A 20,669-nucleotide genomic window follows, 5' to 3' on the forward strand; every position below is an offset into this window, starting at 1 on the left:
AGTACAAGTGTGCGTGTGTAGGTTGGAATGTTTACTTTCTGCTAACACCCGATGGCTGGTACGTGGTTTCTCTGTCAAGTTCACCTTAAAGTTTAACAGTTTGACACCATTTTCCGGCTGCGGAGGCGTTTGGAAAATCAACACACGCAATGGGGAATAACTTAACTTCCGTTTTCCATTAAATTGTTTTCCGATCAAGGGACATGATTTTTCGTATGTCTTATTCATTGCTCTCGCCTGCCCCCCACTACTGGATTCTATGGCAGACAAGATACCTTACCAGCATGCCGCCTTTAAATCAATATTGAGGTGTGATTGATTTGTTTCCTATTCCTGTTGTGCCACATCAACATGGCGCCATGCTGTGATTATGGAATTTCTTATGAAGCCACTCTCGACTCGTCTCCTGGAGTAGGAGGCATGTCTCAAATTTTCAAGATTTTTTTTTTTGGCCGAATCAAAAAATCGAAACTTTGGCAAAGACAAAGAAAACTTTGCTCCGGGTTTTTTGTTTGATTTGAACGAAAGAAGGAACAGGACCCTTATAATCCTTAAATAACTTTTTTCTTGACTTGACCGCACAAAACAAATAAAAGTTTTTTTTTTTCGCTGCTGCTGTTTTCCAGTGCTAATATCTACATTGTTCTACTGAGGATGGTGTGGGAAACCTCGCCTTTAAAAAATCTAGGAAATGATGAAATCACTTGGAAAAGTAGATTAAGCTTTTAAGTAAACATTACAACGAAATGATTTTTTTTTCATTGAAGCTGCCAAAAACATGAAATGCTGCTCAATGTTTTCCTCCAAAAACAAAACAAAAGCGAAAGAAAAATCTAATCCTTTTTTCTACATTTTTTTTATGAAAATTTAAATTTATGTTTTTCCTTTTTTGCTTGTTCTCTTTCCAGGGTGCTTTGGTACCATGTGAATACCGCATACAGTCCCCGGCCTCCGGTTCTCCATTGCCCTTGTGCGGCGCTGCCAATGCAAATAGTGCCACCAATGCCGATAGTACAGCTGTTGCTGTCTTACAGAACAATACCAACGCTGTGAATTCATTAACGGGCGGCAATGCCAATTCAGCCGGTGGCCCGAATACAGTCTTGCGCGTCATTGTCGAATCTCAATTGTATCCAGTCTCGTTGGATATTTTACATCAGATATTCCAGCGTTTCGGCAAGGTTTTGAAAATTGTCACCTTTACGAAGAACAATACATTCCAGGTAAGTGAAAAAAAATTTGTTTTTAAGAAAAATTTCGAAGAATATATATTATAGAGGGTGAGATAAAAAAAACTGCAACAAAGCCAAACGCCATATTTTTTATTTTTTTTAATTTTATTTAAAAATGTGGGAAATAGCATCAAATTTTAAAATAAGTTTGGATTTGTTCGCATTGGTCATCTTTGGCACGAATTGTGACCTCCAAACGGCCAATGAAACCGTCACACGCTGCCTGAATGTTGCTCTGCGGTCTTTTGGCCCATTCCCAGCGAAGCGCTTGCTTGAGGTGATCGACACTTTGGTATTTTTAGTGTCCAACGTGCTTTCCAAAATACTGCAGACACAATAGTCCAACAGTTTGGTATCCGGAGATTTTGTAACCATTCTTGGGTGGCGCTTGCTGAGTGCGATGGTGCTGACTCCTGTTTAGATTTGACACGAATTATGGCCTTCAAACGGCCAATGAAACCGTCACACGTTGCCCGAATGTTGCAATGCGACACTTTGTTATTTTTTAGTGCCAACTTTGCTTTCCAAAATACTCCAGGCACAATAGATCAACGGATTGGTATCCAGCGATGATGCTGAGTCCTATTGGAATGTCCAAGGTCTGCGGGCAAATGTTTGCTTGCCCAATGCACCCTCCAGAATATTTTCGCCACAGTCAATTAATACGAGCGGAGAGCGACCATCGGCGGCCATCACCATGGCCGGCGCTTGAGTTCTGGTGGCCAACCGAAGGTGAACATTGTTCACAAACTGCTGGACAACGAATGTTTTCTCATCGGAGAAAACCAAATTCGGCAGTTCAGCACTTTCGGCCAAGCGAAGCAACTATTTAGCTCTTTTGAGTCTATTTTCTTTCTGCTGCGGTGTAAGTTCTTGCACTTTTTGGAATTTCAATGGTTTTTCAATAATTGCCGAATGGAATATTGCGATATGTTTAGCTCACGAGCCATTTTTCGTTCACTGCGACTCGGGTTTCAATCAAGTCGCTTCTTTACTTTTCGAACCATTTCTGCTGATGTTGCTGTTTTCTTCCGCCCACTTCCTTGACGTCGGGCTACGCTACCAGTATCACTGTAAGGAGCGAGGGTGCGAGACACATAAAATTTAGTCACATTTAAATGCTGGAGTGCTCTAACGATAGCCACTTGCCAGCCAAATATAAAAAATATAAATTCCATCACGAATAACTTTTTTTCTGGAAAATGCTCACCAAAATTCTACTTTACGTTTGTTAGCAATATAAAAAGATATCACTGGAATAATTTTAACAGCTGTCGGACAAGTGGCTTAGTAATGACAGCAGTCTGAAGTTTGTTGCAGTTATTTCATCTCACCCTGTATATAACTGGTTAAGAACCTAGGTCTCTATGGACCGAATCCCTTTTAGTCGAACTAGAGGTGCCCGCCCGTCCGTCCGTCTGGCTGATACACATGAAAACTCTCGAAGAGAGAGTACCCAATTTCGTCCAAACTTGATCGATTTCAAAGATAGACAAAATCGGACAAAATAATTATAAATCTTATAAAATGTGAAATAAGAGTCCGATTGTTCCTAAACTACGGACATTTCAACATTTCTACCGACGCAGGATCTGATATTAAGAATATATAGAACGGACCATTCCTTTTTTTGCCTCCCCCATAACAGGTAAAACTCTTGAATAGCCATGAAGTTTATAAAACGCGAAATGAGCATTCGATTACTATCAAACTCGGCATATCCTAACATTCTATAAATGAAGATAAGATGCGAAGATGGAATATATCGTACCGCTCCTTCTGGTACCTCCTCTGAAGGGGTCAACATTTTGAATGATAAAAACTCTGATGAAATGCAAAATAAGTATTCGTTTATAATCGGCACATCCCATTATTTCTTCCAACACAAGATCAGAAGTGAAGATGGTAGATATCGCTTAACTGCTTCTGGGTCAACATTTTGAATTATTATAAATTTCATAAATTGCACAATAAGTACCCGGGTCTCATCAAATGTTACAAATCTCAATATTTCTACTAACTCAAGATTTAATGTAAAGATGGAATATATTGGACCACTTCCTCTAGTAACTCCTATACAACGGATCAAAATTTTGAATGATATTGTTTTATAAATATTCCTGTTAACCAGACTGCCTATGTGAATATGGAATTGATCGGCCTACTCCTTCTTTCTATAAGCATTTGATAAAGGGGAATACTTCGGCCCACATTTTCAAAATTTTCCGAAAATTATCCCATATTCCACATAATGTGAGGGAAGTAGTCGATATAGTCCAAATTTGGCACCTTGTAATATCCATACATTTAAATAAACTGACATTGGCTGAGGATATACATCTGTCGCAAAACGGACTGATACTTTTTTTTTTTTTTTTTTGATTTTCTAATTTATATGAATTTTCCATCAACATTTCATCATGAAAATGTCCAAAAAATACTTTCTATATTTATATTTATTTTTTAATAAATTCCTCACTCGTTCACTTTACATTTTCTTCCTTTATTCTTTGTTTTCTAGGCCCTCATACAATATCCGGATGCCCATTCGGCCCAGCACGCCAAAACCATATTGGACGGGCAGAATATCTACAATGGCTGTTGTACGCTGCGCATTGACAACAGTAAAATGACAACGCTCAATGTCAAATACAATAATGATAAGTCACGTGATTTTACAAATCCCTCATTGCCACCGGGCGAACCGGGCGCCGACATTATGCCCACCGCTGGCGGTCTAGTGAATGCAAGTGATTTGCTATTGATTGCGGCCCGTCAACGGCCCTCTCTAACAGGTGATAAAATAGGTAACACTTAAACTTTCCTTTTCATTTTTTCCGTTTGGGTTTTTTTATGTTTTGAATCTAATTCTACATATTTCGTTTTCTTAAGCTTGCTTTAAAATAAGAAATAAATAATTAAATTCAATTGTTTTTTTGTTATTTTGCCAACATAACCATTTTGAATATTTATTTACTAACCCCCCCAACTAGAACATAACATGACATGTGCATCTTGTTAAAAAAAAAAAAAATATCAATACATTTTGGATGCTAACAAAACAATAGATTGTAATAATAAATCATTTAGCAATGTTAATTAAAATATATTTTTTTTTATATTAAAATTTACATTCTTAATAAATTTAATTTTCTTTTTTTTTTATTTCTACTTTTCTATTCTAAAAAAAATGTAAACAGTGAATGGTCTTGGTGCACCCGGAGTGTTGCCACCATTTGCATTGGGCATCGGCACACCATTGGCCGGTGGCTACAGCAGCGGCATACCAAATCTAGGCGCCTTTGCCCTGGCCAACAGTGGCGCCCTCCAGACAGCTGCTCCTGCATTGCGTGGTTTCTCGAATGTCTTGCTTGTTTCAAATCTAAATGAGGAGGTTAGTACAAAACTAATTTTTAAATATAAATTATTTTTCAATTTTTAAAGTAATGTCGTATTTTTAGATACAAATCCTCGTAATAATAAATAATAGTGATCTTTTTAGTATATTTTTAACAAAATAAAATGAAGTATTTTTTTATTGTTATGAATTAATTAAAAATATTATTAGCTATAGAGTATAAACAACTCATAAACTTTTAAAAATTACAAACTATATGTAAAAAATAAAAAAATATTTAACATACAAAACAATAAAATATCCTATAAATTTGTTGCAACTTTCAATTATACACAAAAAATATATATAATTTTTAATTTAACTTCATATAGCGACGTGTGTATGCATTTCATTTTTGTTTTTTCTCACATTTCTAATTGAATTTAATTTCATCATTCCATTTTTTTCGTTTGTTTTTTTTTTTTTTTTTTTTTTGTTTTGCTTTGGCCAAACTATATACCATCAATCGAACATTTCATATTTCATGCTATATTTATTTCTCACTTTTTCTCTGAGTTTCACAATGTCAATTTATTCATGTTTTTTTTTGTGATTTTTTAATAAACGAAAAATAAATTTGCCTGCTCCCTGCAATTAACATTGCACACATTGAGGCAAACTTTGTGCCGCGAAAAAGGTGTTTAATTACAAAAATTAGTTTTCAATCAAATTTCCTAGATCAATTCAATTATTGCTGTAAAATATGAATATTGCGTTGTTGGGTATAAGTAATGGCAACACTCATACGCTCCAAGTATATGGAGGTATTTTTGTCGAGATGGCAAATTTTAAGAAGACGGTATTGTTTCTTTTAAAATATGATACAAGTATTTGCAACAGTCATACGCCCCGCATATTTTATACGTTGGTGTCATTTCTCCTACGCCCTTAAGAAAATCTCACTGAGTATAAAAACAGCTTTCCAATAAAAAGTTTCAAAAAATTACTGATAGTCTTAAAAAATCATTTAAAATTCATAATTATATGTTTGGATGTAGTTAAAAAATATTGTTAAATATTTTTTTTTTTTTTTTTTTTTTTTTTTTTTTTGTTGAAGACCACTATTAAAAATCCACTAATGAGCACTGAAACACATATCTCCGTTATTAAATGTGTATAGTTCTTTCAAAATATTCTTGGAAATTCGGGATTTCAACTTTGATAATTCTTTGAAATATTCTAAAAAAAAAATAAGCCCACGATTGGGACCTTAAAATTCCACAAGGGCTTTGACAACCTCGATAATACTTCAAAATACATTACAAAACTTGCTACTTTTTACTTCAACATTTTAATAGTCAATAAAAATATATATTTTTTAAATAAAGGATTTAGGCTTTGATCCTTATGAATAAAAAAAAAGGCACGCAAGAGCGTTAATAATCTGGACAGTCCTTCAAGTAAATATTTACTAAACACGCGGTATGGTTTGTTAAAATATCCTAGAAAAATTTCTTTGGCAGTCCTCCAAAAAATATTCTAAAGAAATTTAAAAAGTCTTCAAATAATAGTTTCAAAAATTCGCCACTATTGCTCTCCATCAAAATCTCTATAAAAATCCTCGGTAACTTTTAAACATACTTCCATATATTAAATAAATAGAAAGAAATAACAGAACAGCTAAGTTCGGCCGGACCGAACTATTAATACCCTCCACCATTTGGAAAGAACTTGAAAAATTTCATAATTAATAATTACGAAAAATACAATTATAACTTTATGCGGAGGCTACGAAGACTTGAACCTGCATAAGTAATTTTTTTGTCATAGTCTGTAGTACCCATTAAGATAACTACGAGATTTGAAGCAATTCCGGCGAATAATGTCACTAAAATCAGCAAAATACCAAATAAAAATAAAAAAAATTTTAAGCATAGGCTGTAGTACCCATTACAAACTTCGAATACGAAATTTAAAACAATTCGGGAGAATTGAGTCGCAAAATCATCAAAATACCTAAAATCGGAAGCTACCGTTATATGGGGGCTATACAAAGACGTGGACCTGCATACGAAATTCTAAAGCATAGGTTGTAGAACTCTCTTTGAATAATCTCTAAAACGAAGCATTTCAAAAATTAAATTTAAACGTCCGATGGAGTTGTCCCTATAAAAAATGTCCTCTGTAATTTTTAGCTCCTACGGAAAAAATACGCAGGATGACACAAAAATTTATTCTGGATATACGAAATATATCCACTACTACCTATGAGTAGTGTCATTACTTCTACGCTCTTCTAAAATACCTCTAAAAATGTGTTATCATTCGTTAATAAATTCTGGATTATTTCTCTGATAATCCCCATAATTTTCCTTCTAAAAATGCCTCTGAAATATTCAACACATGCATAAAAAATGACCATATCAAGACATAACAATGTCACCATTCTGTGTATGTGTTATGTCGTTACTTATACGTCCTTAAAAAATATACTTTAATATCCACGAATATAGCTCCCCGAAAAATGTTATTTCTAATCCACGATAATTTTTTATAGTCCTCCAAATAAAATATATCCCAAAAATTAAAAATTAATTTCAGACCAAAGAGAGAAAATTTCTCAGACCAAGGACAACACCATCCTTCGCATGAGAAGTTTCATTACTTATTCATCCTTAAAAATAATATTTTTAAAACTTCACCTTTGACATCAATTATGCATTCTAGGATTATTTATATGATAGAAAAAAATATTCTTAAAAAAATTGGGACTATATCTCTGAAAATATCCTTAGAAATCCTCGATGTTTAAACGCTGATACCGTGCTGCGTATAGGTAATGTCATTACTTGTACACCCTTCAAACAACATTTTTAAAAATCGGCAACTGAGGTTTCTTTAAACGTTTACTTAAAACTCCAAGATCTTTGTAGAGTTATTTTATATATTTTTATAACAAAAAAACTAAAACTTCATAATTTAAAACTTTTATTATTTAACGAAAAAACCCCCTTCAAAAACATTTTCTTAAAAATCCACAACTGGCTTTATTTGAAAATTTTTATTTCTCTGATAGTAATATATACTTAAAACTTTACGATTGAGATTTTTAACATATCCTAAATTATTCCTATGAAAACTATTCAAAAAAAAAAGAACTTTGAATATGCAAGATTCCCTCGAAAAAATCTAAAAGTCCATGATTGAGCTTTTTTAAATATCCTAAATTATTTCTGTGATATTTCTTCAAAAAAAAAAACCTTAGAATATCCAAGATTCCTTAAAAAATGTTTAAAGTCCTTAAAAAAATCCCCATAAAAATATCTTGTCTTTCACAAAGAAAATTAACATGAAATTAAATTGCAATGACACCATGCTGCGTATGAGTGTCGTCATTACTTATACGCACAAGTAATGGTTTACAATTTGAGCATGTAAATGAATTGATCTTGGGAAAATTACTTGACACATCTTGTTTATGGTTAAGTCTTTGTGTTGCGGGTATTCGTTTATCTCTTATGGGCAGTCATTTGTTAATATCATTGGCCATTTTTTGCCATATGACTTAACATACATTTATTTTATGAGTAAGAGATTTTTTTGTTCTATGAAAACACACTGAGGTACAGTGAGTCAATTTCAACAATTTTCATTTTCCCCTATATTTTCCAAACTCTCTGAAATTGACTTACTTTACCTGAAAAATACCTAGAGAAAAACATAACTTTAAGAATTTTCCTCTTTTTTATATTTATATTTTGTTTTTTAATTTTTTACATCAACTCTGGCTAACTAAATCTCTATTTTTCTCTCTTTTTTCTGTAGATGGTCACGCCTGATGCTCTATTTACCCTCTTTGGTACGTCTGCACATGAAATTTATTACTTTTTTGTTGGTTTTATTTAATTTAGAAAGACCAGAAAGAAATGAAAACAAAAAAGAATAGAAACAAACCAAAACTAAAACCATAATCGATTTACTCTAAAGATACATGTAGATTTTTGATTATCATGGCTAGCATATTTTTTCATACATTTACTTTTATGGACTACTTTAAATCCTTTTTTTTTTTTCTCCTTTTTTCTTTTGAATAAGAAAACAATCCTGTGATATCATTGCTCTCATATTTTTAAGTATTTTTCTTCTTTTAGTTTTGCATACCATAAAACCAAATTATTGATATTTTATTAATTTCCTTAAATATCCTTTTGTATAGAGAACTTAAAAAAAATTATAACTGCAAAGCAAGAAATGGAAAGAATTATATTCTAGTTATTCCAGTGAAAAGAAGACACAAAAAAATACATTTCATTTACTTAGTTTTAAGCTGCTTAAAATATAAACCATTCTTAAAAGCGAGCAACAAAAAAAGAACTATAAAATATTTTTCAAAATCCTCTTTCTGCCAAAATGAAGCGATTAATATTTAAAAAATATTATTGCTCCATAAAATTTGCACTTGAACAACTTTGTCGGATAGCTGAGCTGTGCCATGCAAGGCAAGACAAATAAGAGAATGCAAACATTGGAAAAACCGTACTCCAAAAGACAAAAAAAACAACTGCGGAAAACAAAGACCAGCAAAAAAAAAAATGAACAACAAAGTACATTCGCCTTTACAATATCGAAATCAATTCCAGTGTTAAATAAATTATTTAAACAGCATCGTGGGGAAAAACAATCAACTAAGAGTGTAAAACATATTGTGAACACAATTCGTTTTTTTGTTGTTTCCTGTTTCTTCTCCTTGTTGCTTTTGCATATTCCATAAACAATTGTTATTTTTGTTGGTGTGATGATAAGCATTTAAATTAAATACTTTAGTAGTTTGCTCTCAATGTTTTCGTGTGTTGTTTTTTTTTTCTCTTTTTCATTTCTCGTTTATAAATTGATGGCCATTAAAAGTTGAAAATGAATGATATTTTCTTTTTAAAAAGAAGAAAAAGAAATAAAAGAGAGATTTTGCTTATTTTTTAGAACTTTACAGATTTTTTAAAACAAAAAACAATACCTCAAAATTGTTATTTACCTCTTATCATTGAACAAAAAATTATCGCATTTTTTCTTACTTCCTAAGTATTTCTAAAGTGGAATGCCGTACTCTTTTTGCAAAAATCTACTGCGAATATGAGTTGTCAGCCATTAAATCTTTAATGTTCAGTCTAGTTTAAAAAAACCCTACTACATGGTATGCCATTTAAGGAAAATTGTAAATAATTTATTCGAATTTGAATTTAAGCCATTAGAAACGAATCAGATTTTATGAATTAGAGGATCATGTATTTTCTCTTTCCCTTCCCCAAAGGTCTAGATTTTTTAATGAATTTTTAGCCTTGTTTATGAACCTCGTTTACCCATAATTTTTGCTATGGGTCGTACAAGCACTAACACCACTCATACTCAAATGTACCCTTTTTCGATTCATTCCTGATCTTCCGTGTGCACTTGTTACTTACATTTTAAGATTTTCAGATTTTTTTCGGGATTGATGACAATCTTAATATCTATCCTGCCAAAATCTTAGTTGGTTATGGCAATATTAAGAATAGGCAATGACACATTACTGCGTATGTTTAAAGTCATTGCTTATACGCTACTCAAAAATATTTCTCAAAATGAAAATTGAAAATGCAGAAACCAAAAAATTTCGGAAGTAGTATCAAATTTTAGAATAAGTTTTGATTAGTCGAATTGGTCACCTTTGGCCTTCGAACGGCCAATGAAACCGTCAGACGCTGCCCAAATGTTGCCCTCTGGTATTTTGGCCCATTCGAGGCGAAGCATTGCTTGATGTGATCGGCACTTTGGTATTTTTTGGTGCCAACCTTGCTTTCCAAAATACTCCAGACACAATAGTCCAACGGATTGGTATCCGGAGATTTTGGTGGCCATTGTGAGCTGGAAATGAAGCGAGGAACCCCATTTTGTAACCATTTTTGGGTAACGCGAGCAGAGTGCGATGGTGCTGATTCCTGTTGGAATGTTCAAGGTCTGCGGCCAAAATGTTTGCCTGCCCAAGGCTTTAATACACCGTCCAGAATATTTTCGCGATAATATTCGGCAGTTGATGCCACGGTCGATTAATATGAGCGGAGAGCGACTATCGGCTTTATGGCGACCCACACCATCACCATGGCCGGCGCTTGAGTTCTGGTGGCCAACCGAAGGTGGACATTATCAGCTGACCTCTTTGGCAAGTAAACACGATCATTTTGTTTGGTTACAAACTGCTGGACAACGAATGTTTTCTCATCGGAGTAGACCTAATTCGTCAGTTCACCACTTTCGACCAAGCGAAGCAACTCTTTAGCTCTTTTGAGACTATTTGCTTTCTGTTGCGGTATAAGTTCTTGCACTTTTTGGAATTCCAATGGCTTTGCCCCGAGCTAATTTTTCAATATTTTTCGAATGGAATATTGCGATATGTTCAGCTCACGAGCCATTTTTCGGCCACTGCGACGAGGGATTCGATTAAGTCGCTTTTTTACTTTTCGAACCATTTCTGCTGATGTTGCTGTTTTCTTTCGTCCACTTCCTTGACGTCGGGCTATGCTACCAGTATCACGATATCGAGGAATGACACAATGTTGCAATGTTGTTATTCAAAGTTGAACTAAAAAAAACAACCTGAATTTTTTCTCTGTTGCTAAGCGGGCCAATTAAATTTTATTTTCTCAGAAACAATTTAAGTAATTGGGCTAACTTCAAGATGATTTTATCAAAATCAGTCCAGGAAATCAAACTCACATATTTGACATTTTTATTAATTTATAGCGACTTTCAGATAAATTTTTTCTTATGATATTATTATTTTATAGATATTTAATAATCTTCTAAATTTTGAATTTGTTCTACGAGGGTTTTGGCCATTAATATCGAATTCTGAGCATTCGGACAGAGGTGAACCGTCTTCAATAAAATCTGTAAGGTGTCACATACTCTTAATCTAATTTTAGAACCATAGGCAAGAAAGAAGACGATAAAAGTTCTCCTCTTTTCCCACTTTTCTTTGGTATAGTATAAATTGTCCATTAAAATATAGAAATACATTTATTCCCTCTTTGTGGTATAAGTAACGACATAACTCATACGTGTAGAACACAATAATACGAGAGAGTGCGAATCGTATACCTATTTGAAAATCATTGATATTGAGCAAATATAAGATAAAACAATAAGCTACTGAACATTGTTGATCCTCTCATCACATTCGAAATTCTTTCTGATAATTTCAAAACTACGAAGTCAGGAGAAAAATTATAATGAGAACATACAATATTGTGGTGCCTTAATGAGGAGGTATCGTTATGTGATGAGGGGGGCGATTGAGCAGGTCAGAATATATACTTTTTGGGGTCTCTGACGAATACTCCTCTTCTCGGAGTTAAGCTTGTGAATCATATGTACGTATAAGTATTGTCGTCATTCATACGACACGGTGCTCTCACACATCATCTTTTCATAAAAAACAAGTAAAAACAAGTAAAAAAGTTCGGCCGAGTCGATCTTTGAATAACCTCCACCATTTGGAACGAATGACCCATTTTCAATACCAAAAGGCCTGCAGACATAATAAACATTTGAGTAAAATGTTATAAACCTACTTCATTTCGTTCGGAAGCTAGGGTTTTCACAGATGGATAGACGGAGCGACATCGATAAATCGACATGGAATTTTATGCTGATCAAGAATATATATACTTTGTGGGGTTTGATAAATTTAATATACCCTCAATACTATGGAGGAGGGTATAAAAATAATATATAATAATAATAAAATAAGAAAATGCACTGCCAGGACTTAGCAATTTAGTGCTGCATGGGTTCAAATTATATTTATAATGACATAAATCATAATGATGCGAATCAGTGTTTATGTTACTCACACATCCCATATTCTCCAGTACTAGCAAATGCTCCATGGTTCGTAGTAGTTGTGATATTACTCATACGCCACAAATGTGTATCTACAATTACACCACAATCATATTGGAAACTCTCCGTATGAAATTACATAATTATTTTTTAAAATACCAAATAAGACGCAGTTTGTATGAGTATTGCCATGACTCATACGCCACGTATGCATTTGAATAATTTTAAATATAAGTTCATATCTTGTTTATGTTTTGTTCTACAATATTGTATTTAACCATTAAAAAATTAAAGGTTATCTCTCCTTAAACATTTGAAAACCTGAAAATATCTTATATCGATTGAAAACCTGAAAATACCTTACCATGGGTCGATGTTATTAATTTTCAGTAAAAACTTTTTTTTGCCAAATTACATAAAATAATGTGGCCTTTATTTTTTCCAATAATTGGTATGAGTTGTGTGTTCACTCTTTCGACACATATATATCTCCAGTTACACCACAAACAAACTGAAAACTCTCCATATGAAATTGGATAACTTATTGAAATACAAAATAAAACTACAGCTCGTATAAGTGCTGCCATAACACATACACCACATATGCATTTGCATAATTTAAAATTTCATTTGTTGTATTATTTTTGTTTTACAACATTCGATTTAACCTTTAAAAAGCTATTGAACATATTTAAAATGTTTTCTTTCCTCATTTAAAAATTCACCTTCATAAATAGTTCGTTTTTTTCCAGAATCGCATATAAAATATGCCATATAAAATTCATAGCACATTTTCAATGAACTTTTTAGCTTTTATATTGTACTCTTACGTTAAGCCATTAGTTATTAATAAAGTTTTAAAAATCCAAAAAAAAAAAAAATTGAAACAAAACAAAACTTCATGTAAACTATTTGTACATTGTATTGTTAACGAACCTGAACTCATTGTCAAAAAAAATGTGCTACAATGTTCTCCAGTTGCTTAAAATAATGGCCATTTTGAAAATCCCGCCCTCTCTCACTCCTCATTTTTCTGATGCTGATTTCAAAGCTAAGTGGCAACTAGAACAACAATAACTTTAAATTAACTTAACTATTCAAAGGTCCTAAACCATGGAAGCACATTTTGTGATGTGATTTCAATAGCAATGGGGAAGGAGACAGGGGGGACCAAAGAGGACTCACTCAAATAGAACGAATGTCTAACATAAAAATATTCTAAAGTAGCTGAACTCAGTGTGTCCTGTTTTGTGTTACAAGGGTTTATTTTATTACAATTCTAATTGTAAGTGTAATTCAGGTATTAAAGACAACAGCAACAACAACATCAGCAAAAATCTACAATCATGGCTAACTAGCTTTTGGGTCCAGTGATAAAAATAACTACAGCAGGAGAACAAGCAGACAAAAACGAGAAATAAATGTTACAAAAGGACTTTTTTCTCCCCATTAGATGCGCACAATAAAACACCGTTCCAATAATGAATGTGTTGGTAATGGTGTAGCGGTAGTGGTGGTGGTTCCACATCTTTGCATACATTCAACTTTTATTCATTCACTATTCACTTACTACTCATCCATCCATCCATTCATTCATTTTATTTAGTTGTTGTACTCTCCATATATCCATGCGTCTGTATGTCTCTCCGTATATGTGTCGAGAGGATATATGAGTGTTAAACTTTTGTTCATAGGGGAATTCGTTTGTAGCTGTCTCGTTATCTGATATTTTTACAAAAACTAGATGGTGGGGAGGATAAAGGGTGTTCGTTTTTTTTTTTTCAAAGTAAAAATCAGACAGTTCCATACATGTGTGCATGGGTACATTTATTGCATTAGTTAGTTAACATTTATGCGATTGTTACTTTGTTCACAGAAAGTATAACAACAAAACGCAGGACTTGAAATCTAAAATCTACATTCTGGACATTTGAATATATATATGTAGTGAATAGGAAAACATATGTGTGTGCGCTTTAGTTGCAGGGCAGAAATATATAAATCGGTACGTTTGGATGTTACGTGGAAAACTTGAAACCAATGGATAGCATGTACGTGTTTATACATTAGGGTGAGGCGATTTGAAAAAAATTAATGGACGCGTTGCGTTTCTGAATCCTGGAGTTGCACTGAACAAAAAAGTCCACTGTGCTATCAAAGAATAGTTGTAGCTAATCTTTTTGTCTATATTACCCACAAACGACTTCGTTTTCATAGCCAAATAGTGGAAATATAGAAAATTCATTCCGTTTGTAAGTCCTCGATACATACATGATAGACCCTACAAAGTATATATATTTCGGATCAGCGTAAAATTCTAAGACGTTTTACCGATATCCGTTTGTCTGTCTGTTGTAATAACGCTATCTTTCGATCGAATTAAGATAGAAGGCTAAAGTTTTGCACACATGTGTATTTTGCCAGTGGGCAGGTTAAGTTTGTAAATGGGCCATGTCGGTCCACGTTTTACCCGAATTGTTTCAAATTTTGTATTCGAAGTTTGTAGTGGGTACATGTCTTCGTATAGTCCCCATATAACGGTATCTCCCGACATTCGGTATTTCGATGATTTTAGCAACTTCATTTACCCGAATTATTTCAAATTTCGTATTCGAAGTTTGTAGTGGGTACTACAACCTAAGAAAAGAAATAGAAGTACAAAAATAGAACAAGACAGAGCAAAAAAACATAAAGTTCGGCATGGCCAAAATTTTAATACCCTCCACCTAAGGGTAAAGGAAACATTAAAAGAAATGTGGCAAAAACCAATAAAATGCCGAATATCGGGAGGTATCGTTATGTGGGGGCTATACCAAATCGGGGACCTACACATACAATGTTTCGCCAAAGGAGCTAGAACCCGTTATGACCTACAAATACCAATTTTCAGACAAATCTGTGAAAAAATGTGGCAAAAATCATCAAATTACCGAATATCGGGAGATACCGTTATATGGGGCCTATACCAAAACGTGGACCTATAATTACAATGACTCGCCACACGAACTGGGACCCATTATGATCTACAACTACCAATTTTCAGAGAAATTCTTTAAAAAATGTGTCAAAAATCATAAAAATACCGAATATTGGGAGGTACTGTTATATGGGAACTATATCAAAACGTGGACCTATACATACAATGTTTCGCCACACGAACTAGCACCCATTATGACCCACAAATACCAATTTTCAGACAAAATTGGGTAAAAAAGGGGGAAAAAGCTATCAAAATACCGAATATCGGGAGGTACGGTTATATGGGGGCTATACCAAATCATGGACCCATACATGCAATGTTTCGTTACCGGAGCTGGAACCCATTATGACCAACAAATACCAATTTTTAGACAAATCCGTGAAAAAATGTGGCAAAAAAATAAAATACCGATTATCGGGAGGTACCTTTATATGGGGGCTATACCAAAACGTGGACCTATACATGCAATGCTTTTTGCCACACACACAGGGACCCGTTATGACCTACAAATACCAATTTTCAGACAAATCCGTGAAAAAATGTGGCATAAATCATCAAAATACCGAATATCGGGAGGTACCGTTTTATGGGGACTATACCAGAACGTGGACTGATGTATCTCATTTTCAATACCAACCATCCTAGACACAATACAAATTGCTCTGCTAAATTTTGGCACTCTACGTCAGATAATGTGGGCTGTATCGTGATTTCAACAGACAGACAGACAGACGGACATCGTTAAATCGACTTAGAATTTTATGCTGATTATGAAAATATATTCATTATGGAGTCTACGACGAATATTTAAGGATGTTACAAACGGAATGACAAAGCTAATGTGGAGGGTATAAAAATATGGCAACCCTGTGAAAATACCTCTGTTGTTATTATATCATAACAACATACAGGGAGAGATAAAAAAAAACTGCCATTGGCACGAAATATGGCCTTCAAAGGGCCAATGAAACCCTCACCCGCTGCCCGAATGTTGCTCTGCGGTATTTTGGCCCAATCCCGGCGAAGCGCTTGCTTGTGGTGATCGACAATTTGGTTTTTTTAGAGCCTTTAGAGCCTTGCTTTCCAAAATACTCCAGACACAATAGTCCAACGGATTGGTATCTGGAGATTTTGGTGGCCATTGTGCGCTGAAAATGAAGCGAGGAACCTCATTTGGTAAGCGTTCTTGGGTGGCGCGTGCTGAGTGTATGTGTATGTATTTGCAAACCTCGACTGGTAGAGCTAGTAGATAGCTCCGTTTCCTCAAAATTGGTGGTCTCGATTTTCACCATCGTTTTATGGTCTACTGGATTTTTACTTAGTGCAACTCCAGAAATCAAAAGCAACGCTTTTTTTTTTTTTTTTTTTGTGGAACGGACTCTATGAGCAATGTCTAAAGATTTTCTATCTTGCCAAAAAAGAACTTCGATCGGGCTTATATAACGCCGTATCCACTGATTCCGATTCTTTAATATGAAAGTTAAGTCCAAGCCAATACAAATGTAAAATACTCTCCCTCTACCATACACAGTTGTGATAAACATAACGAACGTCTAAAGCTTCAAGTATTTGTTTTACAACAGTTTTAACTTAATTTACAAATACATACTCAAACTCTCACACATTCACATAAACTACATATCTACAAGTAATCTGTATGTAAATGTGTGTGTCTGTGTATAGAATAAAAAAAAAGAAATTAGTTAAAGCATTTTTATCTTTTGGGCGATTTGTGCCAAGTATTTGCTTTGGATGCTGGCTGGTTGGTTGACTGGCTGTTTTGTTGTTGTTCGCTTGTTTAACTTTTAACTCTCAAATAATGACTGCATGCATTCATGCACGGTTGCTGGTAATGTCTGTTTATTGTTGTTTTTGTTCTTCTGCAAACATAGCAACTTGTTGGACGACAACAACAGCAGCAGCAGCAACAACAACGAGAACATTTTCAAATAGTTCGGATAACTACCGCTTAAAAGGATATGAGAATGGCAATATCCTATCTCTCTAGCATTTTTATATACGAGTATGTATATGTATAAAACAATTGTTTTGCAAACAATAAACATCTCCACCATTTGTTGTTATTTTCAGTATCTCTATGTGTGTGTGTGTTTTTGTAGTTTTTACTAGTTGATTATAGTTTTATAACATGTGCTTAGTTAAGGGATTTTAAGTGCATAGATTAAAACACCCTTGAATTGTAAAATATAAATTGTTAATAGTTTTAAATTACTTTATCTAGACAAGCTGTAGCAATGCAACAACAACAACAGTAAAAAAAAAAAGAAATTTAGTGATAATGTGAATTAGAGAACAAACTACGGATTTTGTTGTTGTGTGTGTGTGTTATTTTATTGCCAATGCAATTTAACAAAGTTTATTGCAGTAAAGTTGAAAAAAAATGTTTTTTCAAACTGTAATTAGATTTTTTATTTTATTTTATTTTTTCTTTGATTGTTCGAAATAAAATTCAATATAACTTGAAGCTTTGTGCGAGTGTTGAATTACTTATTTTTTTTTTTTTTTTTTTTTGGTTTATTAGTTAAGCCAGTTATTTCTAATTTTTTTAGTAATTGCATGAATTGAAAATGGGAAATGTTTTTTTTTTTTTTTTTTTTTTTTTTGGAGTGGATCAAATTTCATCTTTACTGATCAAAATTGTAATATCTTTTATCACCCATTTTGCGAAATATTGATGTGACTCGTTACTAAACGTACATAACGTACCAAAAAAAATAGATTAAAATATTTGAACAAATGGAGAACAATTGATCTAGGCAAGGGTGTTGTAGAATAAAGAGGCTTCTAAAAAATTCTTGAGAGGGTCCCTCGTTGTTGTTTCTCGGAAGTAATTACTAATATCGAGTTTTTTTTCATTAATTATTTTTGAGAGATATACAGGGTGAGATGAAAAAAAAACTGCAAACTGGCGTTTGACATAATTTTTACATTTTTTCTCTTTTAATTTTATTGAATGGAAGCAAAAAATTTCGGAAATAGCATCAAATTTTAGGATAAGTTTAGGGTTGTTCGAATTGGTTACCTTTGGCACGAATTATGGATTTCAAACGGCCAATGAAACCGTCACACGCTGCCTGAATGTTGCTCTGCGGTATTTTGGCCCATTCCCGGAGAAGCGCTTGCTTGAGGTGCTCGACACTTTGGTATTTTTTAAGTGCCAACATTGCTTTCCAAAATACTCCCGACACAATAGTCCAACGGTTTGATATCCCTAGATTTTGGTGGCCATTGTGCGCTGGAAATGAATCGAGGAACCTCATTTTGTAACCATTCATGGGTGCGACGGTGCTGAGTTCTGTTGAAATGTCCAAGGCTTTAATACACCCTCCAGAATATTTTCGCGATAATATTCGGCATTTATTCTGATGCCACGGTCGATTAATATGAGCGGAGAACGACCATCGGCTGTTATGGCGGCCTACACCATCACCATGGCCGGCGCTTAAGTTCTGGTGGTCAACCGAAGTTACACATTTTCAGCTGACCTCTTTGGCAAGTAGACACGATCATTTTGTTTGTTTACAAACTGCTGGACAACGAATGCTTTCTCATCGGAGAAAACCAAATTCGGCATTTCACCACTTTCGACCAAGCGAAGCAACTCTTTAGCTCTTTTAAGTCTATTTTCTTTCTGTTGCGTTGTAAGTTCTTGCACTTTTTGAAATTTCAATGGCTTTACCCCGATCATAGTTTTCAATATTTGTCGAATGGAATATTGTGATATGTTTAGCTCACGAGTCATTTTTCGGCCACTGCGACGCGGGTTTCGATCAAGTTTCGATCTTTACTTTTCGAACCATTTCTGCTGATGTTGCTGTTTTCTTCCGTCCACTTCCTTGATGTCGGGCTACGCTACTGGTAGTAACGAGCGATGGTACGAGACACAAAAGATTTTTTGCCATATTTTTGATTCAACATTTTTAAAGGTATGGGTGTGTCATGTTTCCAAATATAAGCAGGCTTCTAGAAAAAAAAAACTTTTTGTAAATTCCTCTAAAGGGAGATTATGGATTTTAGGATTTCTATCTTGAAGGTAAGCTAAGAATCGGAATAATTTATCAATACAATCTTAAATTACAGTCAAACTAAAACTTAAGATAAAATTCTGATTTTGATTTTTTAAAGGCCTAAAACAGCTAGAAAGAATTTCACAGATAGGTAACTGAGGGAATCCTCCCCAATGAACCCTTTCTTAGATCTGTCGGAAATCAGATTATTGATTTTATTCAATGAAGATTTTTGATCTGGTCCACTGAAAACCCTCTTCAAACAATTTAATCCAACTTGTGATTTTTTAAATTTTTCGATATTTTTTAGATTTTATTTTAATTCGAGTTTATTCTCGGAAATGTGACTAGCTATTTTTATTCACTGACGTTTTTTTGATCTGGTCCACTGAAACCCCTCTATAAACAGTTTAATCAAATTTTTTACTTTTTAAATTTTGGGTAGCTTTTTAGATTTTATTTTGAGTAGTTAAGTTAAAATTAAAAAAAATAAATTAAATTAAAATATTTTTAACAGGAAAAAATCGAAATACTGTTGATTATCGATTCTAGAATCTGTGTAAACATGTAAAGAAAGAAAACATTTGAAAAATATTTAGTCCAAAAATGATCCAATGAAATCCTCCTTATCATAGAAAACACACAGATAATATCCCAGCAATGGAAGATATTTTATCAGTAAACACTTATTATTTCTTTAAGAGACCCTGTGTCCAGGAAAGATTGCCCTGAGATTTTTAGAAGACCTTGAAAAGTATTTCATTCGTGAGAGATTTTTTTGGAAACCTTTTGTTGCTGAAAAAAGGCCCAGCAAAAATTCCTTTTAGCAAATATTGAATTTCCGTGGCAATTTTTGACAGTCGTGACCGTTTAAATATCCGTCTACTTATCCATTATAAGATGTAGACCCTGATAATCTACCTTCCGGTATGCAAAAGTATTATGTTTACATTAATTTGCAATGGGTTATTATTCGGCTCTATTTTTTATATTCAAAGACGAACCGTACATTTTTGTTCGATTTTGTAAATTTTTTGTATTTTGATTTCTTGAAATAAATTCAAAATCTGGATCCAATCAATGGTTTTAAAGATTAACCATTTTTCATTATCCAAATTTTCTACCATAAAAAAATAAAAAAACCACATCACCTTACAAATTTTTGGGAGCCGTAGCAACTAACAAATCAACTACCAATCCATATTCAACCCTCTAGT

At 33.7% G+C, this 20,669-nt stretch overlaps 1 protein-coding gene across 18 annotated transcripts in view; it reads left to right on the forward strand.

The window, feature by feature from the left end:
- The window catches only part of LOC101889073 (polypyrimidine tract-binding protein 2-like), a 420,192-nt gene that overhangs the window by 375,534 nt on the left and 23,989 nt on the right, over window positions 1-20,669 (forward strand). For 17 of the 18 annotated variants that reach the window (XM_059119292.1, XM_059119290.1, XM_059119297.1 and 14 more), the window contains 4 exons: window positions 909-1,223; window positions 3,754-4,039; window positions 4,433-4,626; window positions 8,395-8,428. In XM_059119292.1, the coding sequence (XP_058975275.1) occupies window positions 909-1,223; window positions 3,754-4,039; window positions 4,433-4,626; window positions 8,395-8,428 (829 nt within the window). The remainder of the gene's footprint in view (window positions 1-908; window positions 1,224-3,753; window positions 4,040-4,432; window positions 4,627-8,394; window positions 8,429-20,669) is intronic. The other variant, XM_059119287.1, reaches the window with a different exon arrangement.

This window comes from Musca domestica, unplaced genomic scaffold (genome assembly GCF_030504385.1).
Source record: "Musca domestica strain aabys unplaced genomic scaffold, Musca_domestica.polishedcontigs.V.1.1 1, whole genome shotgun sequence".
Taxonomy (NCBI): Eukaryota; Metazoa; Arthropoda; class Insecta; order Diptera; family Muscidae; genus Musca; species Musca domestica.